The sequence below is a fragment of the Saccostrea cucullata genome, unplaced genomic scaffold, assembly GCF_032062105.1.
Source record: "Saccostrea cucullata isolate Sc308-1 unplaced genomic scaffold, CSIRO_AGI_Scuc_v1 ctg982, whole genome shotgun sequence".
In the NCBI taxonomy this organism is placed as follows: domain Eukaryota; kingdom Metazoa; phylum Mollusca; class Bivalvia; order Ostreida; family Ostreidae; genus Saccostrea; species Saccostrea cuccullata.
In genome coordinates this window covers 86,380-112,394 of record NW_026934142.1, presented here as the reverse complement: position 1 = coordinate 112,394, position 26,015 = coordinate 86,380, and the positions used below count along the sequence as shown (strand labels likewise).

At 31.4% G+C, this 26,015-nt stretch overlaps 1 protein-coding gene across 1 annotated transcript; it reads left to right on the top strand.

The window, feature by feature from the left end:
* Positions 1–4,132: 4,132 nt before the first annotated feature.
* Positions 4,133–21,576, top strand: LOC134240038 (uncharacterized). The gene is made up of 15 exons (XM_062722153.1): positions 4,133–4,394; positions 9,287–9,387; positions 9,916–10,061; positions 10,335–10,547; positions 10,825–10,866; positions 11,072–11,093; positions 11,958–12,152; positions 12,443–12,613; positions 12,925–13,052; positions 13,344–13,490; positions 17,976–18,042; positions 18,731–18,866; positions 19,107–19,391; positions 19,720–19,929; positions 21,265–21,576. The coding sequence occupies exons 1-15, from the start codon at positions 4,133–4,135 to the stop codon at positions 21,531–21,533; spliced, it is 2,394 nt and encodes a 797-aa protein (XP_062578137.1). The 3' UTR covers positions 21,534–21,576.
* Positions 21,577–26,015: the final 4,439 nt, after the last annotated feature.

Genomic DNA, 26,015 nt, shown 5'->3' with positions numbered 1-26,015 from the left:
CGTTCGACGTAATTTCTCTGTGACGTCATAAAGATTCAACTTATCCAAATAATGGATAACATACATGCCGTTTGGTTTAACAAATAAAATAATGCACGTGTTAAAAGTCATAATCAGGCAACTATACAATATAAATGTCACAAATGTAAATATAAGTACAATGTAAGGTATCATTTTAAAACATCTAAAATCGGGCTATATCAAATTCATCATAAAGCCCCTCGGGCTTTATAGATATTTAAAAATGATACCTTATTTCTTAAATATACCCATGCGTAGAAATATACACGGAGTTAAACTCGCGCTAACGTGACGTCACAATGAGGCTACAGAGATGTTAGTAAAAATATAACGATAAATTCAAACATTTAGTATATCTTTGTTGCTTTTAGACACGTAAAATGTAAATATAACAAATGTTTACAAGTTTAGTGTGAATTATAGGTGTGTAAATCACACAAACTTGCACGTAGGCATACTTTCATGAAACGCTAAATAATGGACATCTTACAGAATAAGAAACATTTACCCGAATGAACACTTTTTCCTTTATAAGAGGTTCAAATTACCAATATTATCGAAACTTGAGGGAAAAAATATTCAAATATTTCCTCTTGTCTTTCAAGAGCCGGATAGATAAATCATTAACATGAAAAAATAATCAACTACCTTGTTCCAGTATTCAGATTCTTTTCAAATCAATATCTTCGACATTACTCATTTCATCTAGAGTTCTGATAAAATTTTTTGAGTGGCAATAATATTTGATATAATTTTTCATAAATGTATGTGTTGTCCCTATTGTTCAAGGCAGAATAATTACTATCTTCAGTAGTAATTTTAATGCAAGTCAATCCTCCCAAATAATACGTAATATACATAGCGATAGATGAACTTTATGGTATACCTGTGTGTACATAACGTTTTAGTTTAATTTCTCTTTTGTTGAAAATACATATAATTGAACAAATTATTGAAATTCTTCATTTGCAATTTGATTTCTCTTTAAAAAAAAAACTGGAATCTCAAACACAAGAAAATGTGACTGGGAAATGATAAAGCATTTCTGAGCACGTTGGCAACATTATGCAAAGCAGGTAACTAATTGTTTGATTGTTTGTTTTTTATGACACTTACTGGGTAAATGCCTTTAATTAATTCATATAAATGAGTTGCTCAGATAGCATGAAATTCATTGCGCGCGTCATTACCATTGATTGATTATTGGTTAATTATTTATAAAAATTAAAATCGCTTGAACAAGTTTTTAACGGAAGAAATGGTCTTCAGAAAAAATGCAATGTAAAATTTGGAATTAGAAAGGTGAAGATAAAGAACTGTAATCAGTCTCGTTTAAAGTCATCATTTGACAAGTTCTATGGTCGATACAATGACCTTGTTAGCAAGTACAATTTATGTCAGTCAAATGCTGACTGACGTTTTTCATAATTTCCGAATCCTGAAAAGAAGCACATCGCGGATGTGACCGGTCGACAGGTGATGCTCACTCCTCCATGGCACCTGATTCCACCTCTGATGTTTTGGAGGTCCGTGTTTGCTTTTCTCCTATTTTGTATTGTTTTATGTACTTTGATATTGAATACTGTTCGTTATCTCCATATCCTTCATCAATCTAATAAAAAAACTACTATAAATACAAAAACGGTATACGGAGCAAAATGAAGGACCCCCGGAAAATTTAGGTGCCTGGGAGGAGTAAGCATCTCCTGTAAGCCGGTCAAATCTATATGTATTGAGTATTCGTTGCCAGTTTTAGTACAAAAACAAATGCCTAACAATTGGTATAAAACAATGAAAGATATGGAGATAATGAACAGTATTCAAGATCAAAAATCTATAAAACAATACAAATTAGGAGCAGAGCAAAAACACAAAGTCGACCCAGTTAAATGAAATATATGGCGATAACGAACAACATTCAAGCTCAAAAGTCCATCAAACGATACGAGCAGACAAAACACGGGCCTCCAAAACATCAGAGTTGGGATCAGATGCCATGGAGGGGTGAGCATCCGCTGCCGATCCGCTGCCGATCGGTCACACCCGCCGTGTGCTCCTTGTCATGATTGCAGAAAAATCCGTCGTCAATTCAGTGTATAAATAATGGACTAACAATCAGTATGAAAAATACGTCAGTTATCATTTGACTAAATGATAAATTGTCCTTGCTGAAAAGATCATTGTATCGACCATTGAACTTACAAAATGATGACTTACAACGAGACAGCTGATATTCTTGTTTCATCGACTTGTTTGCCAATAATTTACCTCGTTTTAGAAATTGTTCATAAGTAGAGCATGCTCTAGCGTATCGAATGAAATAAGATATATATAAACTCCGTATGCAAATGATGAATGTGTATTGCAGCATAAGGAAGAGAAGTTGACGATTGAAAAATTAACAAATAAGTTACCTAAATACGCTTCAAGTGAAAGGTTACAATGGCTAAAAAATCAATATAACACAGACCTATTAAAGTACATGTAGGTCTTTGATTAGAACAAGCATACGAGTCATTATACAAAATGCTGAAATTAAAGAGATTAAAGAAATTCCTGTAATAACTTTTTGAGTGAGTACCCTGCCTCGGTTTTGATAGTACTTAGAACAGGTCTTTGAGTAGCAAATAAGTTAAGAGACATATATACATTATGAAAGTGAAGGCGGAATATTGCTATATATATAAAGTTGACGATGGAAAAGCTCAAGTCATATCGTTTGTCATGCAATTTAGCTGCATATTTCTTGTCCTCTGTAGTATAACATTCAAATATGAAAAAAATGTGGCTGATTTTGTGGTACCTTGTATTTCAAATTCCAGGGAAAATATCGAGTTTACAAATAAACAGAAATAACTGTAGTTAATTGATAAAACGTCGTTGAAACAGTTTGGACAAATCACATTCAGGGAAAGAAAATTCATGCCGGGTTTATATCTCTATGTTGATTTGAGACGCGAGAATATGCTCTACGAATAAACAATTTTTAAAACGAGGTAAGGTACTTACAAACAAGTTGCTGAAAGAAGAATACCACAACTCTCTTTCAAGGTCATTAATTCCTAGGTTCTATGGTCGATACAATGACCTGGTCAGCGAATTCAATTTCAACATTAAGTCCAATGCTGACTGACGTTTTTCATGCTTATGGCTTGGAAATTATTTACACACTGAATAGTCCACAGATTTATCCTTTATTTCCCAATAATGACAAGGAGCACAAGGTGGGTGTCACCGGATGGCAGGGGATGCTCATTCCCCCATGGCACCTGATCCCACCTTTGATGTTTTGGAGGTCTGTGTTTGCTCTGCTCGTTTTGTTTGTTGGACTTTTGATCTTGAATGTTGTTTGTTATCGCCATATACTTCATTTAATTTGATTGAGTTTGGGTAGTAATAGAAATTTTAATTTTAAAAAAAAACGTTAAAGAGGGAAAAAGATGTATCGCACACATATTTGGATATGGGACATGCCATTTAAAATAATCAAGAAATTTATAAACATTCAGAATCATGCATTTTTAGGAAAAGCAATAAAAACTATCCAGAAAATAATCATTACTTTTTCATCTAAACTTTAATTAAATTATGTTATACATGTCATGATTTTTCATAGTTAATGATTAATTAATTATAATTGAAATATATAATTCTTACATATTTAGTGATAATAATTGATAAATTTGTAGAAAAGTAATCAAAAACAGCTGAAAACATAGCTAATCATTACTGTTAATCTGGTGAGAAAGGTGTTGGAAATAACACAATCGCCGCTCGACAAAAAAGATGTCGCCACGTGACAATCATTACAGGGAGAATCACATGTTTATTAAAAAAAACTTACCACCGACTACTATGCATATACTAGTTGGGGAAAAAACCAAATATCGGTAGTACTTCGATAGTCTTGTGACTTCCTTCATTAAGTATTCAGACCAAAAACATTTGCTGGTACATATAGGGGAATAAGGACCAGTTCATGCACAGCAGGTCTTACGGCGATTTATATATGAATGAAATAAAGTAATATTCGAAAACTATTGCACTGTGATCAACCTTAATATAAGATCCGGGGACTAGTAAGTTTAATCAAGGTCTGTTTCCATCTATAATGAAATTCCTTACTTCTTATGAATTACAATGCCTCTTCCTATCTTGCTGTTTTCTGACTGTACTGTGTGGATTTAATCACCGAGTTTTACCGGCCTGTAGTAAAACCAAGGATGTCTGTAAATTTGAGTTTGACGTTCGGTACAAATTCTCCATGGTGCATTATTTTAACGGATACGCCGCTCCTATTGTTCTAAGGAACGGAACGTTACTGAAGAGAGGGGTGTATGACAGCAAAAAGTTCGACCCTCTTACCCCTAAAGGTAAATATCTCCTCTCTCTCTCTCTCTCTCTCTCTCCATGTTTCAACCCTTTTTTTAACTTCTGTTAAAATTATCAATATGAATTTTCAGTTTTAATTAAAAAAAACAAGCAATGAGTAATATTTGGGATAAGAAAACACAAACTATATTTTGTTAATATCGTGATAATAGCAATTAATTCTACAAGTATGTATATAAATGAAAATGAATCAGACAATTTCATTTTCATTTTTTTATTGAAAGCCTTTTTTCAAAATTCAACTGTACAGTTTTAGAGAGATATGTAGATATATAATGAAAATTTTGAGCATCAAACAAGGTTTTTTCTTTCATAGTTCCACTATATTTTTATTTTAACTTGTGTTCTGGATCAAAAGTTTATAGTCTTTGACCTAATAAAATATCTATAATCATGTCATTTGCTCATAAAGATTACAAACCTTGATAGTTGTTCTTAAATTTAATACAGTACTAAGAATATTTGTTTCAGGGACCTAAAATATCAAAGTTATCTGTTAAAATATAAACCTTGATTATTTTTCTTAAATTTTATACAATACTTATAACATTTGTTTCAGGGACCTAAAATATAAAAGTTACCTGTTAAAAATACAAACCTTGATTATTTTTCTTAAAATGCTTATACAATACTAATAATATTTGTGTCAGGGACTCTTCTGACCGTTTTCAAGCCATCTAAGATTAGCAGCCATAAAACGATTAATTCTCACCTTGTCTTTTGGTCAGGGTTATAAACCTGCCAATCATCAGGAATATTCGGTTTGTAAAAAAAAAACTAATAATGTATAAATCAAATTAACGTGTCATATGTCGGTCGAAGATGCATGTGTTTTTATCTTCCGATTTGTCGTGCAGCATGGTATATCCGCAAGTGAATTATTCATGCTACACGTACAGTGTACGACCACTTGCATGAGTATTCGACCTGGATGATTTTCAGTCTATAAGATGTACGAACCCCTCTATTTTGTCCTTTTTAAAAATGCATGATTTTATTTCTTTTTTTTTAATCTATATATAACAAATATTCGTCAGATACAAATTATTTTATTTCTTTTAAAAAAATAATTTTTGTAGAAAAAAATATGCAGGATGAGGATAATTTTTTATATAATGTTTTGAGAGACGTGTTTTCCCTTTTAAGCAAAAGAACTTTATATAAATAAAGTAGACCTATTCTTGAGTTGTTGAGAATTCTTAAGAAGCATTTGTGGCAATCATCCCCGTTGATTTGTTGCTGATCAATTATAGAACATAAACTTTTATTAAAAAGTGCACTGAGAACGAATTTACTCCAATTTCAATAAATTTGTTTACTATACACTGTACATGTACACTGTACATGTATGAGGATATTCAGATTTTTTTAAAAATTAAAATTAAATTTCAATAAATGAAAAAAAAAAATTAAAATGATTATATTTTGAATGTATAAATAAAAAATAGTAAAACCTAACGACATTTATTTGCGATATATGATAGTGTTGTATATTCCTGCCATTTTTATATCTATCATGAAATATTCATATCGCAATATTTATTATATTTCCCCACTTATCTTTATAATGGGGGAGCATATTAATTGATTGTTTTATGTCTTCTTCACAGATTTGTATTTTTAATTGATTTTTGTTAGATAGATCACTGTTCTTATTTTTTACCCTTATAATTGAATATTTTTTTTTATTTAAAAAGATTCGGTTTTTTTCTCTCAGAATTAAAAAAAGGTAAAATTTCAAATACTATCCTGCTTTAAGAACCTTGTAAGTAGAACAATTCCTACATGTAGAAAGATATATAATATGATAAAAAAAGTATATTTTTATATCAAATCTATAAAGATCTCAACATTATTACGAAGTAACATGTAGATTTCCGCGTATATCCAGAAATAATTGGTAAATGTAACTGTATAATAATTGTTTATTTGTTATGATTAAAGGAATGGGTTGGGTATATTATTGTTACAATTTATGATTGCTTGAATTTTTTCCACACAGGCGTAAACTAATGTATTCTAAATGCGGTTTCAAACATTTATGGAGGAGTAAACAAAATTATTATAAAAAGAATCGTTTGTATCAAAGCAAAACCTTTTCCTAGCATTAAACTAGACTGTTTTTTTATACCTCCCGCTTGACAAGCGAGACGGTACATGTATATAGTAATGGGGATGTCCGTCTGTACGTCCGGCCGTCTGTTATGCTTTGGGGTAACCATCTCTTATCCGCAACTCCTCTCATACCACTGCATGAAAGAACAAGGTTCACTTTTGCTTTATTTAACCCTGTGAATTTCTGAAAAACTGAACCTGCATAGTTTTTGTTTAACAGTGCATTGAATAATCACTTAGATCTTTAATGACTGAGTATCTATAAAAATGACGTCAATTTCTGTCTAGTCAATGCATTATGACGTCACAAAATGCGTCAATTTCCTTATATTCTGAAAAAGTCTACAAAACGGTCAATTTTTAAAGCTATTTTTCGATATTTTATGTGGAGCGCAACCTCTGATCTAAAATATGCAACTACTAAAATATAGAACTGTTTCTGTGGATTAAAAGACATGTTTTATTTTTTATATCAGAGAGTGCGCTGATACTATTTTTCTTCACTGAAAGTATTCAATTGTACCTGTTTACCATAAAATTCAATAACATTGCAATTTCATAAAGCCAATTCTCCAAGACCTGGTCTTTTAGGAGAAAAATTTTAATAGGAAATTAAAGCATCAAGTCTCTATTATATTTTAATGCCTCAAATGGAAAATCAAGTGTTAATCAATCAGTATCTACAGGTCCATTTTTTGCATAAAGTGAACCGAGCTCTTTGGTGAAACTTTCACAGAATCCTAATAGCCATTGTGCACCTCCTATTTTACTTTTTGATCCGACACATATTTGGGTTTCCCATAGCAAAACATGGATTCTGCCAAAAAATTCATATAGGAGGCGGGGGTCTCATTTAGTGAACTCATTGTTCACAATACGTAGTTTCATTCCAGATAATGTCTCTAATCAAAGTACTAATATCTTTTATACGTAAGATTTTTTGACCATTGTAATCGTATGTGAGCATAAAAGAAAATGATACAAATTTATCATTTCAGTTAATCACTATTACCTTTCAAAGTTATAACTATAGTATATCAAAGTTTTCCTAGTAATCAATATAATAAATCAAAGCTTTCATAGTAATCATTGAACTAAGTAAAGTTTTTATAGTGATCATTAGAGTAACTCAAAGTTTTCATACTTATCACTATATAAAATATATTAAAGTTTTCAAATATCACTTTAATAGCAAATTACAGCTTTCATAGTTACCACTTAAGTAGATAAAAATTTTCATATTAATCACTAAACTAAATCAAAGTTTTCATAGTTATCACTATAGTATAACAAATCTTTCATAGTTATTGTTAAATAGTTATTGCTAAAGTTAATCAAAGTATTTATAGTTGTCATTATAGAAAATGAAAGCTTTTTCTTATCACTACATGTATAGAAAATCAAAGCTGTTTTAGTTATCACTAATAAAATCTATCAATGTCTACACTATAGTAAATAAAAGTTTCAAAGTTAGCCACTTAGTTTTTAAAAGTACTACACATAAAAACATTTAGTTTTAAATTAATATTCTAATGCAATTATTTTGTAAAACATGTTTTGATTGGCTAATGCACTGAAGTTGAAGCAGTAAAACGAGCATTAACGAGCGTGAAAGCTTTTTCATTGTGACGTCATAATAGAGCGACGCAAAAACACAACGCTCCGTGAAGTAAAAAATTCAACAAAATAAGACGTATACAACAAACAAAATGCATGGATTGCATTAGAATGGGAATAACTGATAACCGGTAAAACTCAGTTTGCGACCGTTAAATCAGCCATATATAAGAATTATATAATAAATCGTTTATTCCTGATACTGTAAGAAAGTGGAATTCATACAAGAATTAGACAAAATTGTATTTTAAATTCTGTCCTTATACCGCTGTAACCTAATATCCAGTCCTAATTGTTCTTGTGGACTACTAGACGACGCATATCATTTGTTTATTATGTAAAAGCAAGAAATTCCTTAATGAGTAAGCTATTGTCATTTAATCATAAGTGTGTTACATGTATAACACATTTATGTTATACACTTGTAGATGTACAAGTAATGCTATGGAATGACGATTCTCTTACTAATACACAAAATGCTGAACTTTTCAAGATTATTAAAACTTTCTGAAATGAATGTGGAAGTTTTGAAAACTAAGCTTCTTTTTTTTTTTTTTTTACAAAATCAAATTAGATTTGTACATTAAAGGAAGATTTTTTTTTCTTTCTATTACTACTATGCATAATTATATAGACCATGTGTATGTTTGTACGAGGGAGTATCAAAAGGTTCCTGAACTAGCGCCATAGAATTAAAACCGCTTTAGGTACATCAAAGAATTTTAAAATAACCACTTAGCATAATCTTTTCTATCTATAGAATAAACCACAAATCATAAAATGTCTTTTTTATTTTAAAATAATTCGGCAAATAATGAACGTATATGTATCAAGGTAAAATTTTCAACATTTCTTCATCTTTTTGTTGTTTAATGTTCCTTATAAATTTTGAAAGCACAGTCTATATAATACTAATTTCACCTCTCGTATGCATGTATTTTATTTTGGCAATTGTACAAAATATTGTTTTAAGAGAAAACTACCTAAGTTTTTGACCTTGGGTCTGATCCTTTTGACACTGTCAATAAAATATACTCAATTCTATTCAAACACAAACAAAAAGTCATTTAAAGTTGCAATGACCACACAAGAATTTTAATACGTATTTAAAAGTAATGTGTTTTCGTGTTTTTTTTTAAAGAACTGAATGAAATTTTGACTGTCGATGGTGTCTATAAACTTTTGTATAGCATAAATGGAGAATTCCCGGCACCTCCTATAGTAGTATACGAAGGGCAAGTGGTAAGTTAAAAACATATATGTTTGATTATACTATAGCTTTAAAATGTTTTTGAATACAAGACATGGTACATTAAGTATTTAAAACATTTTTTTCAACAAATTTTTCTTCCAAAAGTCAAATATCCATGTTTGAAAAGGTATATATCTTCTAAATAAGTGATGTTCACTTTTACATTTTAAATTTGACCAAGCCACGCAATCTGGCAAAAAGTCATACCTGTATATATATAATATATTTCAGGTATGATGTTACATGTATTCTGCATAATATTTCTGATTTTTTTTTCAAATTTAAACTTTTAATTACCGTAATTTGATTCCTTACTGAAAGAAATATTTAAAAGAATCTGTAGCTACAAACTGTATAGGAGAAATGAAAATTTGCTTGTCGTATATGTCTTTATCAGCGGGTTATCAAATCATATTAACATTAATTAAGTTGTATACAAAATAATTCAAATTAATGATATTTACCTTGCCTTCCGTATATATATATATTTATTTTGTATTATCTTCACCCGGTAACAGATCGAAGTCATGGTGAAGAACAGTTTGATTAATGAAGGGTTCACAATTCACTGGCACGGAATGACGCAGAAAAACACGCCTTGGATGGATGGTGTTGCCATGGTAACCCAGTGTCCAATTAACCCTGGCAACTCATTTTTGTACAGGTGCATATCTATGTCAGAGATATCAAGCCATTTACTAAAACTAGCTTATTGTCTAGTTGTATTTTTCTATGAAAATTGATGCCATGTATATTAACGATGCTAATTTCAAGGTTAAATCATTATAGTCTCAAAAAAAAAAATTACAAAATAAATGAACACTCCTTTCTGATCAACATAGATATGGAAAATGATCAATAGTATCATAATATTCAATCTTTCCTCTATGTACCATTAGATATTTAGCAAATTTCATTGAAGTTTTGAAAATGTTAGGTTTAAGGCTGAACCACGTGGCACCCATTGGTACCACGCCCATCAAGGTACCATGAGGACTGACGGACTGGCTGGTCCCTTAATTGTCCTCCCACATGAGGAGCGGTTAGACATACCGGAAGTGGAGGACGACTTTATTCTGATGATCCAGGATTGGAACAGGAACACTTCATCCACAGAAAGTAGTGAAATCCAACTTTCAAACATGCACGTGTAAGTAAAAGTAATCTTATTTTTAGGATCAATAAATTCATTACTTCAAATTATCTTCCAAATATATATACTAGATGTAACTTTGGATATTTAGGAAAGAAACAAAAATCTTCTTTTTTTATGTTTTCCCCAGATAGATAAAGATTTTTTTAAATAACTGTTTGTAAATGTTGCATTATGTTGAATTATTTATTTTGCTATTTAATTATCTTTAGAAACTACAATAATTTTCTAATTCTGTAATTTATTTGTAATTATTTTTTTTTCTTTGTCACAGATACATTAATGATTTTAATTGCACAAATAACTGCTTTGAACCCTTTAAAAACTGACGCACACGGCAGACGTCTTACCCTATCGTAACACTTAAAATTTAATTTTATCGGAGTTATACCTTTCACTGATGTAGAAAAAATATTCTCATTGGTATCAAAGCCTCATTAATGGAAACTAGACAGACGTAAAAGAGGAAAACTAGAAACGCACACTATATTTATAAACACAATGAGATGATGTATTATAGAAACGCACAAATTAGGAGGGTGTGTTTGTGGTGTGATATAAACATATAAATCTATCACCAGATCAGTATATGGAAATAGCTGCGTAAAAATGTGGTTTAAAACGTCAGTAAACTTGGACTGAAGAAATGGAAATACTGAAGAGCAAGATTACTGTTTATGACATAGATTTTGCAAGAGCATACTTTAAATGAGATTGTTTATACCCTTGTAATATCACCTTATATGTCAGAAACCTGTCTCGGTTTAAAAATTGCTTGAAGGCAGAGCATTCTTTTGTGTATAGAATCAAATGGAAGACATGTAATATTTGTATGACCCCATTTGATTCAATAAGAAGAGCAGGTGATAATGACTATGGTATATTGATACTTATTTTTTTAAGGGAAGTTATCGTTAAAAAAAATTGTTGTTTTCATCCCCACTTTATTCAATTTTGTTTGTCACAATTGTTTTGGAAAATGATGTGGGTTCAAATTGTAGTGTCTTTTCTTAACCTCGACTATATTCAACCTTTTACTTATATCTTTTAAACAAAGATTATAGCCCATAAGAATTGAATGCTGTTAAATATTCTTTCGCCGCAGGACTAGATTGATCTTCATTCTTTTTCACTCTGAGGGAGCATTGAGTGAAATCTCATTAATTTTAATTGTTTACTTATACCTAAGTCTCCTATCACATGCATAGATCTGTTCTTCATTTTCATTATTATCAAGTTTCTTGTTTAGTATTTAATATGTTATGTTTTCAATCGGGCTTTGATAACAAGTTTCCTTGTTCAAAAATAAAATACGTGGTACTGTATTTGATTGAATCTACTTCAAGTTTTAAGTTGGTTGTTAGGTCTTTTCATTATGTTCATCAAAGTTTTCTTAAACATATATAGAACATGGGGGTAAGAAATACTTCAAAGAGATTTACGTACATATTTTTTACAGGTCATTTTTATCCACATCATTCATATAAACCATTATCTCCGGAACTTCCCTTAGAGACATATAAGGTAAAACCCGACAAATACTACCGCTTCCGGGTCATCAACAGTGCCATGATGTTCACTTTCCGGTTCTCGGTAGACGAGGTATTCTTTTTTTTCAATTAATTATGAGTCTTTCTTCCATTATATTGACATAAATTTATGACAAAACCAATGAAGTTTCTTTCTAAGTAATTTATCTAACGGTAGAAAAAAAAAGGATCCTATTAGAGCAATCGCTTCGCATTTTTTTTTTGGAGAAAAAAGAGAATTACTTTAAAAAGAATTTTATTTTCATAATTTGATTTCATAATAATTATACTATATATGCATTTTACTATTTGACATACATTTATATTTCTGTTTCAAATATGTAATTCAAATGTAAATTGTAGCACTTGATCCATGTTATTTCCACCGACGGAAATGACGTAGAGATGGAAACTGCGCAGTCAGTAATCATTTCCACCGGTGAAAGCTTTGACATCTTGGTAAAAACGGACGGGAACCCGAAAAGGAACTATTACATTCGAGCAGAAACAACAGAAGTGAAAAGCAAACAAAACGTAATTTATGATCAACTTTAACAACAAAACAGTTTTTGTAGTTTCATCTGCCGACCCTGGTTTTTAAAAATAAATTTTGAATTCAGCTATGAGCAATATATGAGAAAAAACAGATTTGAATACCAGTCAAAATCAAGCAAACTACTAATGAGAGCCAGGGGCGACTTTCTGGAATATAGAATATTTGAACACCATCAAAGACCAGACTAAATGGTTACCCCATTATTGACTAATTTACCATCCTACAAGCGTTGTTTTGCATAATTATCTACTTCTTTTTTTAACTGTTTCATTTTATGAATTACTTATAGGACAAAATATATCCCGGAAGGGCTTTGGCTATACTGAGATACGAAGATGCACCCATGGATTTGCCAAAAACCACACGCCATAAATGTTCTAAAGAGAGAATGTGTAAAGTCCTCAACTGTCCTTTCCAGTAAGTGGTTAACAAGTTCATATTAATTCTTGTTTTTAATATCGATTAAAATCAAAGAAAGTCCTCCCTGTAATAATATATGCAGTGATAAAATACAACAGCCACGTGATTACTATAGATGTACATGTATTAAACCATACCTCTATGTTTGAGCAAAAACATTCAATGCTTTGAGCTATAATCTGTAATTGTATGTTTTTATAATATCCTTAATTTTAGAGGAAAAATTTAAGAATTGAAACTGTACATGTATTAAAATGTCAATTGTTTGGATTTTATTTTTTTTCAAAGACTGTACCCTGCTGATGCTCATATCCTGTGCATGTCAGCTGCTGACTTCCGCTCTACATCGGAAATGGTTAGCAAACATCCGGTTCCACTGCCTCCAAGGGGCGAGAAAATGCGGGAGGACTTCCTAAACTTTCACTTTTCTGGCATGTTATAATTGTATAATATGCCTTTTTAAATTTAGCCTACCATGTGTAAGATAAAAAAATACCACGGGCATTGAAAACGGATATATTGCTAATATATAAGCGAAGTTAAACCGGAAACCATGGGCAAACGTCAGGCAACGCATGCGCGAGAATGCTAGCGAGTTCGCTCCTAATACAACTTGCCCGTAGAATAAGAATGCCCATTCGAATTAGAATATTCCATTCATTGGCAAATTTCGCCTTTAAACCTGCATATCGTATTCATATATTCATTAGCGGATCCGAATTTCTCTCTTACACATATACCTTTATATACAAACTAAACACTGATTCTATGATACAAGCATTTAAAAAGTAGAAAGAACTTGCAATAAAAACTTCATTCAGCGACTAGTTCTAGCTTTTAAAAAATAAAACAAATCTTCACAGGCATAAAAAAAAAAGTTTTGAGCATCAAGGCTCGCAAAATAATTTGATATAAAGCAATCCAAATACAGCTTGATAGAAGCCTGTAATATAGTATTATAGGTTTTCCATAAGGGGGGAGGGCTCCGAAAAAAAAAAATCTGCGTTTTACAGAGTTGTGCTACACGTGTACGAACAGGTCTAATTTTCCAATGAAGGATATGGAGATAATGAAACAGTATTCAATATCGAAGTCCATAAAACAATACAAAATAGGAGCAGAGCAAACACGGACCTCCGAAACATCAGAAGTGAGATCAGGTGCCATGGAGGAGTAAGCATCCCCTGCTGACCTGTCACACCCGCCGTGCGCTTCTTGTCATGATCGGAAAATAACGAAAAAATCCGTCGTCAATTCAGTGTATAAGTAATGGACTAACAATCACTATGAAAAACGTTAGTCAACATTTGACTCAATGATAAATTGTATTTGCTGACAAGGTCATTGTATCGACCAAAGAACTTGCGAAATGATGAATTTAAACAAGACTGCTGATATTCTTGTTTCATCAATCTGTTTGTCAATAATTTACCTCGTTTTAGAAATTGTTCATGCGTAGAGCATGCTCTTGCGTATCGAATCAACTGAGATATATAAACTCCGTATGCAGGTGATGAAGGTATATTGCTGCATAAGTAAGGGAAGATGACGATAGAAAAGTTAAAGTCATCATGTTTATCATAGAGCTCGGTTGTTAGATTACCATTAACGTCTTTTTCAACTAAAATATCCAAGTATTAACAGATGTGTCTGACTCTGCGGTATCTTTTATCTCAAGCTCACCAGGATATATCGTATCGAAATAGGAATAGAAATTACCAGTGATAATTAACAATGCGTCGTCGATATATCTAAATATTGAGTTGAAGGCCACAGCAAGTGTTTTCTTCTTTTCACGCATAAGATTTTGCACAAATTCTGCTTCATATGAATACAAAAATAGGTCTGCTAATAACGGAACGTAATTGGTACCCATGGGAATTCCAATAGATTGTTGTCTCCAAAAGCCACATAGATCTTGTCAATCAGAAACTCAAGCTTTTGATGTCAACTTCAGAGTACTTGTATGTGCAATCAGAATGTGTTTCAACAAAGTAATTTTGCAAATGACCAATGATCAAGTAAGTAAATTTACTAAATCATCGTATTCACCTCAAAAACAACAATAATTGTAATGCTATAATATTTGCACCCCCGGTTTTTTTCCTTCTGGATATTAGGCGCACATGTATATTCAGGCTTCAACATTTTTTTTCCAATGTCCTTTTTATTTATGATTTCTAAGCAAATGAATTGAAATCAAAATGAAATAAAAATTATCACATTGTTTATAATGGATTGTCGAAAATGTCGATTCAAATGTGTGCGCTCTCGACAAAAATAAATGCATTTTAATAATAGTCTTCTCCGTCATACCTCCTTGTTTTCAAAGTAAAATTACAGAATTTTTTGCTCAAAATAAGGTTCGTTTATTGATTAAGCTCGGTAAAATAGGAAGGATTAAGGAAGATTTGCCCTCGGGATCAATACTACACACTGTCCTTTACCTGTGGGGCAATATCCGTACCCACCCTTACATAAAATACTATAGTTAACTATAGTTAACTATAGTTACTATAGATTACTATAGTACATCAAAGTTCCAAAGTTTTCACTATAATAGTAAATCAAAGTTCCAAAGTTTTCACCATAGTAAATTAAAGTTTCAAAGTTTTCACCATAGTAAATCAAAGTTCCAAAGTTTTCACTATATTAAATCAAAGTTCCAAAGTTTTCACTATAGTACATCAAAGTTCCAAAGTTTTCACCATAGTAAATCAAAGTTCCAAAGTTTTAACTTTGGTACAATAGTTAACTATAAATAAACTATTGTCTACTATAGTATTTTTTGTTAGGGTATATAGCCCTCCCAAACTATAAACGTCCATCTAACTCACATAATATTGGATCGGCGCCTGTGTTGTGGGATTTCTCTTTTGTATATTTGCACTCTTTGACATCTGTCTCACAAATCACTTATGTTAATACCTTCCATTGCCACAAATGGGCATTTGTATATCAATAAATTATCATCGCTGATGGCTTTTATTGAAATGCATTTGTTATGCATATGATAGATGTCAAAGGGTACAAAAAGGTGAAAAGTGAAAACGAAATACTGGTAAGCATGCGTAATATATTATATAATTCTCCATTCAAAATTAGTTTTTAAATTTTTTTTTCTCGTTGTAGGTGTAAATGTGAATTAACAAAAAGTGGTTTTAAAATGAATACACTCTCTTTCCAATTAACATTTAATTAAATATTAGTTATATTTTAAATGTTTATAACGTCATGCGCTCTCATATGATTCGTAAAAATTTCTGTTTTGTTGGAAATTCTTTATTTTTTTAAAATCATATTTAAAAAATTATCAAAGTTAAATTAAAAATATCATTTTAGAAATAAAGCTTCAATACAAATGTCACACAAATTATCCAAAAGGTCGCGGTATTTTGATTCTTGTTAATGAATAAATAGTCACTTGTATGCCTCTTTTCCGTTTGTTTGTTTGTTAAGGGCCCTCTCTTTACCAATGCAAAATGTTTTGTAGATATAAATAAAAATATATTTTAGAAAGGTGTTCATATTGAGCTTATCTATTTAATTTTCACCTACTTGACATTTACCCCCAGGAAAAAAGTACAAACTTAACACAGCATCAGTGAAAAGAAATCACTAGATGCTGTTTACTTCCATAGAAGAAATAAATGTAAATAACATGTTTATTCAAGGTAGGATTCTTCTCTGGTTTCTGCCTAGATGAAATATTCAAAGTACATTTCCTCATATGTCTTATATATGTGTAAGAGATTAAAAAGACCACTTCTTTCTTTCCTCGTCACAATTGTACAACTTAAAATAGAAATGGTAAACCTCGTTTGAGAACTAGCAGGGACTACTTTTTTGGTGGAATGGTGAATGGTCGTATGAAAATATCTTCTTTTCTGTCTCTCAAAATCATTATAGAATAATGAATTCAGTCATAATTTTTACACAATCAAAGACTTGAAAAACTTTTTAAATGTAAGTTTAATTAATAATAAGGGACTAAAGTTCCTAAATATATCAAATAAATATGATTTTTCAAACAAACTAGAACTGTGTTAGCTTTTATAAGCTTCCAATCTGAATACAGATTTGAGCCAAATATCCGTGAAAAGTATTTTTTTCTCTCTGTTAGTAAACGATCAAAGCTTTTTTTTTCATCGTTTTGTATGTTTATGTGGCAACTTTACCATATGTGAAAATGAGAAAAATTTAAATATAGGAAGCATATAAAAATAACTAATATATCCTAAAAATTAAGAAAAGTAGAGAAAATTCGGATTAGCCAATATCCATTTTAGTTAAATTATTTATGTCAATTTGGTAATATCATCTTATAGGCCCTTTATGGTAGTATCTTTTTATGCAAAAAAAAAAAAACAAACATATAATCTTTTGCAATACAAGTAAGGATCGCATAATTGGCAAAAGTATTTTTTTTTATTATTAATGACCAGGAAAAAGGTAATGACCTTGACCTGTCCTTGTCTCTAATATGTAACGGTCAAATTTAATTTTACTGATACCAACACTTAGTGATAATGTCTTCTTGATTCTGTGAAAATTTCATTAATTCTTAAATACAAAAAATATGAGAAGAATCCTATCTTAATTTATTTTGGCCTTTTCAAATGTTAAGAATACTTGATAACAAATTGAGTAATATAATGAAATATTCTGTAAAGTTCTTTTTTTTAATTCAGATGGAAGGGCAGATCACTCTGATCACCCCCCCCCTCTTTCCTCTGCAGAAAAATATCATAGTGTGATCTTTAGATAAGTGTGAAGTGTAGAGAGGGTTCTTTATTGTTTTCCTCTCGTAGGTTTTTTTTTTCAAAAATGATTGTTTTAATTTGAATACATTAAAGGTAGAATTTCAGACAGCCCAATTATCTATTCCTGGCAATGAAATGTATCAAAACTTTCAGGCAGAAGAGGGTATCCTGCTATGGCGGCCATTAATGGTCATAAGTTCCAGTTACCTACCTGTCCCCCACAGGTGAGACTTGAAGTTTTGATTCCCTGTAAAATGTGTTTAATACGTCGTTTGACTTTGCAGTGCTGCCTCAACATTTCATGTATTTCTACTGTAAGTAAAAGACAATGGTTTTGGTATAATTATTAGTCGTCTATTTTTCATCTTCATTAAGGTTCATAAACCATAAACTCTGCTACATGTAACTCAAATGAAATTTTTCTTTATCTTTTATGATTTTCCAAAGGAAATGTATTTGCTGAATAAAAAACAAAGAATTATAGCATGGCTTGCAGGGCAAAATTTGACAAAAAAGGCACTTAAACTTGACAAATTTGTAAAGGAATAATAGACATTTGTGTCATTAAGAGTTATCTCTCTTATCAGAGTATCAATGTACCTTAACTAGTATTATTTGACACAGTTTATGCCATAAAATTTATTTATGTTACCTTGTTTGCTCAGTTCTGTGAGATGTTATCGTAATTTTAATACAGATCAATCTATAAGAAATTGTGCATTTTAACAGCTGTTAAAATGGCATCAAACGTCTTTCTTTCGCAATTAAAGTTTCACTCTTGAATATCGTGGGTTGACTTTTGTAATGTTTGAACTGACCATTAAGATAAAAACACATTTTTGGATAATTTTTTTGTAAAAGATTTACTTGATTTTACTATACATATCATGTAGCATATTTTTGACATCATAGATCATATATGACCCTCCCGCGCGCACCTGTTTTAATGACTGCCAGGACCACGACTGTGGGGAATACTGTGAATGTACTCACACCCTGAAGTACGATCAGCTGAATTCGAGTGTTCAGTTGGTTCTTGTTAATACAGGTGAGGTGGTTACCTCTTTTGTACCTAAAATTGAGAAACGACAATTAAATTTGAATATACGTACGAATACATTATTGTATAGATAAAATACATGTCAATTGATAAGAAAATAAATTAATATGCAATTAAAACTTGTACAAGATTTTCAAACCAGATCTAGAGAGAGCCTGAAGAAAAAAATTATAAAACTTTGAAGTATTTTTCTAACAAGATATATAATTTCTTCAGTATTTCCTGCAGACTCAACAAATGGTGGAACAAATCATCCTGTTCATATACATGGCCATCACTTCCACATCCTTAAAATTGGTTATGCCGAAGTGGACAAAGAAACTGGATTAATTGTACATGAATCACCCGACATAAGATGTGCAGGGAAAAATTGTAAATATCCGAGCTGGTCACGCGACGAATGGGCCGGCGGGAAAGTTCCAGGCCTCAATCTTGAGAATCCTCCATTAAAAGACACCGTTGTGGTGCCACGGAAGGGTTATGTTGTGCTGAGGTTTCATCTAGATAATCCAGGTACGTGTTTTATGAATGAACAATATGCTTTTTATCTAATTTTTGTGTCATTGTTATCAAAATTATTGCGAAATCACTGCATTGGAAGGGGATTAAATTTTAGTTGTTTTCAAGGAATGGAGAGTCACTCGAATTCATGACCACCATGAAATGTAAAATTTAAAAAAAATCATTACTACTCAACATTTCTACAACAACTAGATCAAATCCCCATATATCATAATTTCTTCTTTTGAAAATTTGACCTCATGAAAATATGTGATTTTACAGTACTAATATAATTTATGTATAACGACTTTGTATTCATTCTATTTGGAATACTGTACAGGTTATTGGCTTATGCATTGCCATATGAAGAGTCACCAACTGGAAGGAATGACCTTGATTATTAGGGAGGGGCGTCATGCCGATCAGAAGAAACCTCCCAAAAACTTCCCAACCTGTGGGGATTTTACGTGGTCATACAATGAGTACCAAGAAATCGTCAATGGCCCAACAGTTGGATTAACGCGATCATCTAATGATAGCACACAAAATGGTAGGGAAATACCAGTACATTAAATGACTAGTTGAATTTTACAAAATGATCAAAAGTAAGCATGTTTTATGTCATAATAATTCCTATTACACAATCTTATGTGACGGTGATTATAATAATATAAAGATTTAACAAGAAAAATTTAGAAAAAGTTCGCCACATCAGTTTCAAAAGTGTTGAAAATTACGGTTATCGCTTGGTTTTACAAACAGTAAGTAAAACGTGTACTATTATGGCATAAAAATAACAAGAAGCTTTTTGGACATGCGCAAGGTACCTTACCTACTGAAAATTTTTCAAGACATGCTAAATTTAAGATTATAGTGTCATCAAATTTTCATAGACAAAAAATCAACATGTTTTACCAGGGGATTTTGGACGAATTCAAATTATGAAAATTTTTGCATTAATCAAAAAAAAAAAAAAGATACAAAAATTACGAAACATAAATTCCAGTTTTTTTTCATCAAAATTTGTTTTAGAAAAGATGTATAAATCCATATAAAAATATTACATGTAAAAGTTTTACATACAGGTCCTTCTTTTAGTGGAACTTTTAAACACCAAGGAATTTAGAGCCCAATAAAGTTCAAACTACGTTTCGTATGACTTTAAAGTTTGAGCCTACAAGGCTAAGTTCTTTCGCCCTTCTGTTTTTATTCAGCCAGCATATTTAAATTTGTTTTCCTTTACATAATCGTATAAAACTTTGAGTACATATTGTGGATCTATCATTTACGTTGTCTGAGAATGCTTCCATACGAAAATAAGTAGTCATGGCCTTGCTGTTCATGAATGAAGATCTGAAAAAGAAATTCCTAGCTATTTCTATTAAAAAAATTCTTATTTTGGCCCGACCGTTTTATCTGAGATCATGAGATGAACAAATCTGAATCTACAATATACAAAATAAACTATTACTTTATGTTCATCCTTTTTGAACAAGTGCTTCTTGAGTAGATGATTTTTGAAAGATACACATATTGTTCTTATCAAAAGAAGACTGTGTGGAAACATTGGTTTTAATTTATCCACTGGTTTTGATAGAATTCGGAAATGTAGAAAAACACACACATACACACCCTCCCTCACACAAACACACAAATATAATACACAACACAGAGACAGATAAAAAGACGGACTCTGGACACTTTTGATCAGAAAAATTTAGCTATATTAGGAATAAGCTGAGATACCCTGATAAATAAAAATAGTTATTCATACGACAAAAATTTAAAACCCATTTTTATCTTGGAGAACTTGATGCTGTTGTTGCATAATTCCTGGTCACATTAAGAGAATCAAATCATAGATATTTTAATTCAATTTTTTCAGAAAACAATACTGGAGCGACTTCAGGAGATTTATCTACATCACCCCTTGGGGATTTATCACACACCATTGTCACAATCTTTATAGTCACTATTTGTATAACTGGTTTGGTTCTCATAGTAGTCATCGTCAAATCCCCTACACAGAGAGTGGAGTATCAAAGACTGCCCAGCGGAGGAATCGAGTCCCTCTCCTCAACCATGTGTGCAGCGGACAGACAACCCCTCTTGTCCTCTAGACCAAAAGTCAGAGTAAATGGAAGTATAAAATAAAATTCATCAAGTATTTTATGTTTTTGATTCTCTGCGTACAAATTCAATGGATCCCTGACATGACTGCCTTAGTTTCTGCTTCTTTATATCAATAGATGGAAATTTACAATGGACTGAAAATTACACATGTAATGATGTATGTTATATTGCTTAAAGCTGTCGAATTATGCGATGAAACAAAAATAAAGAAGTTACTTTACTCATGCTTTATTGATACAATTCTGAACAAGCTTTCTTGTATTACATAAGCAATACATGTTACTTGTATTGCTTATGTATAGGGTAGAGGACCTTTACCGTAATAACTTGCCCTTATGATTAATTTCACTATTCTAAATACAGTTCTATTTTTTCCAAAACAATTGGCAGAAGAAAAAAGAGAAAAAAAAACATCATTTTTAATATCTCAATCATTTCATTTAGTAAATTCTTTCTTGTTTGATGGGTAAAATACGTGGAGAAAACGAACAGAATTCTAAAGTCCACTAAAGATTTCAAATTAAGATCAGAGCAAACATGGACCTCTGAAACATTAGAGATAGGATCCTGTACCATGGAAGAGTGATTAGGGGATGCTAATTCCTCCACTGCACCTGATCCCACCTCTGATGTTTTGGACAACTATGTTTCTCATACCTTATATTTTGATGTTTTTTTTCAAGGATCATTCTTTTATAACTAGATACATCTTAAGTCCTAAGTTTTTGAAACTCTTGTTGAATTACCTGATAACCGTTTTAACTGTTTGAGGTCTCCTCTTGCAGTATAACACATCATTTGTCAAAATCTGCCAAAGTGCGCCAATAATGGACCCCTTATGATTACATTTGATGTCCATTGTTTTATAGTAATTGTAAGTGAGGTGGATTCCACTGATTCTAAAATTCTTCGTGTGGGTCTAGATTGATAATTAATACCACAATCCGCTTAGACCTGGTAATAGAAATATATTTTACCTTTTCAAATATTACATTTTGACAATAATGTTAGCGTTACTATTTGAAATAAAATATAAATGTTACAACATTTCAAATTCATGGTTATCATAATCAATACAAGACGCACACTGTCCAATTTCCTTTCAAGATTCCCTGAATGTTTAAAGTTTGCAATATCTAGGCCTCATTTTGGCGATTTTGTCGAAATATTTGTGTATGTAATACGGCATATGCAATTTGTTATCGTTTGACAAAATTCATCTAAATTAATTTCTTCATCATCACAGGTCATAAGAGTGTGAGTCTAGATTGATAACCGTTGCTACAATCCATTTAGACCTGATAATAAAAATATATTTTACCTTTTTAATAAGTTCTTTCCATAACTGTTTCTGTTTAGTAGTACAATTCTCAGTTAACCGTGGACTTTCAGGAGGGCGTGACTTTCTCGACACGACGTACTTAGTGTCTCTCAACTGGCGAATAGATTCTCATTGGTTAAGAAATTAATATCATCAACAACCTTAAATTGTTGTTGACAACAATGAAACGATTTAAGCCCCACCTCTTCGCCGTACGAAAGACTATCATTTGGCATTTCTACACTCGTTGACTTTCGCCGGAATGTATATTTCAACCGTGAAAGGCTGTGTATGTTTCAGACCCTAATTAGGTAACGTCAAAAATACCATGCCTTACTGAAATCCAAGGTTGAATGAGAATTGTACTATTATTTTTTTCTCACATGCATTTCCTCACGTACCTTGAGTACAATAGGATCTGCGTCTCTAATTATCTATTGTAATGTTTTGATCATTCTGTTAATTGGTTTGTATAGGGTGTTCCCCTTTTCCATTACAACTTTCTGTGGGTTTATACCGGTATTAAAGCTTCTGTGGATTGGGAACTTATAAATGACTATTTTTTTGTCCCTGAATGACCCAATATTAATGAAATATTTTTAAAGAGATTTTTTGTTGCCTTATCCAACATCTCGCTATTGTGTAAAAAGACTAATTTAAAACAACGACATAATAAAAAATTTGACTTATATTTTTATTTCAGATATTTACACAATAATCACTATTTCCATATTCCAATTAAATGCCAAAGATTCCTGGAACAGAACGGAAATATAAAAGCAATTTTAAAAAATAAAATGCATATTAGTGTATTAGAGGGAACATTTTGAAATGATCTATTTTTTTTAACAATTATTAGAATCTTGCATTGAAAAAGCTTCGTCGTTGAATGATATTCATAAAAAAAAATTGTATGCTTTTTCTAATCCAACTACCTTGATTAAAATTATAGAATCGATATCTGCGTGATTGTCCCGTTCAAAATTTTAAGTAGTTACATGTACTGAATTAAACCTTCTTTTGAAGCATTTTCAAAACTTATGAAGCAAATTTGAAGTAGTCTATTAAGAAATTTATGTGGTCAAATCCTTTCCGTGTGTTTTTGGAGTACTTGCAACATATTTAAAAGAAAACACGGATAGGAAAACACTGTTTTATATTAATCTAGAGTCTATTTCTTATGGAAATATATCATGTCCATGTGTCCCAATATCCACAATCCTTGAAGAGTTGTCTTTGGATGTTGTAAGATGGCGACCATTCCACAAAGGGCTTTTCCTCAAGATTCGGAGTGCTTTTGTCCCAGGGATAGGTCCAATCATACTATCATACCGGTGCCGCCTTTGACATTTTCTGATATTCCTTATTTACTGGCACAGCTACCTTGTACACTTGATGCACGTTATGCACGTTAAAGATAGCTTAGAAGCAGGAGAGCAAAGGCAAGGGAGTGGCCAGGACATCAACTGGAAGTAGTCGATGAAATTGTGTGTGATCTGTACATGTATAATTATGAAAATTTAAATTAACTAATATTTTTACTCCAGTCTTTGACTTTTTGTCTTTAAAAATGACTTTTATAATGTATAAATATATACAATGTAAAAATATTTTTTTGGTATCTCCTGGAAGGTCCTGATTATACAGGGCATAACTGGCCATTCATAATGAATAAAATCAATACTTACGATCTGTCGTGTATATTTTTTTGTTCTCCAGAATATTTTCAGAACCTTGCATCACTTTTAAATTCTTTTATTATTGATTTGCCCGAACAACGATGATAGAATCAACCGTAGGTTCTGATTTCTTTCTCCGGTTTTGTTGAAACTTTCAATCTCTTCAAAGTTTGTTCTGTAATCAAAAATATACTTGTGTTAGATTAATTAAAACAAAGTTTCCAATTCTTGGATAGCCAGGCTTTTTTTTTTTTTAGATGAAAACCAACTGCTATTTCTACTTCATAGAAAACTTTTTAAATTCATTTCTCCAAAGATGAAGTGTAGATAAATTCATTTAGTTATACATATGTTTTCCAAATTCTTTAAAAGCCCGAATCACAAGACAAAAGACCATCTTTAAGCAATAGCTTAATGGTGGCTTATAGAAGTTTAAATTTTCTTTAAGACACCATTAAGACACAGCTTCTGGGTGCTTACACTTAATGTCGAAACTTCATTAAGCTACCATTAACATGATTAAGCCACCTTTAAGCTGCTCCTTAATTAAAACAGTTTTCACATCCTTTATCAACAATTAAAATTGTTAAGTTTAAAGTTGTTTCGATATAATTTACGCAAACTCTTATTCATTTTTTTTTCTCGGCATTTCTAACATTATTGTAAATGCGTATACAGTCGGGCACTGAAAACAATTTCATCAAATTCCTTAAAATATTCACTACAAAAAATTCAGTTCGTTTAATTTAATACTTGTTTTCAACATTATTTTTATCCATAAACATGATAAACACATACTAAATTCAAGTTGCTTAATGTTGATTTAAAGACAACCCATCATTAAGGACCTATTACATGTAGCTACCATTAAGCCAAGTTCAAAGGATGTTCACATCTTGTGAATCAAATTTAGTACATTTACACGCCATTCATTTTTAGCCAATCCCTTCTTAAAATGACGCATCTATTAAGCCTTTCCATTTCATAAAAATTATGAGACAGAGGAAGCCCAATCAATGTAAAGGAAGGATTAAGACAAGAACTCTTTCAGTGAAAAAATTCTAAATGATATCCTACAATGTATCACATTCAAATTTGATTAGGAAAGTGATTAATTTCAAATGGTTCTTCTCTTCGAAACATGCTCGATTTGAATTCTGGTAACTTAAATGATATTATTTTGCCAAAACTATTACCTGTTAGTTAGAAGACATGTCACTACGTAATCATGAGATCTTAAAGCACATTTAACTCATTGTCACTTGGACCGTATATCCTAGCGTTTTAAGGATTTTCTTCCAAAACTCTCATTTACAAACAATTTTAATAAGTCATGACTAAACTAAACAATCAGTAAAAATCTCAATCAAAAGTGTTTAAGTAATTCTATGTCCTAAATATTCAGACCTGTATGCATCCTCTGCGATTTGTAAAATTCTTTCAGTAAATATTTGTAAAATATCATTGGATCTCATCTTTCTCCTGAATGCAAATGCAAGCTGC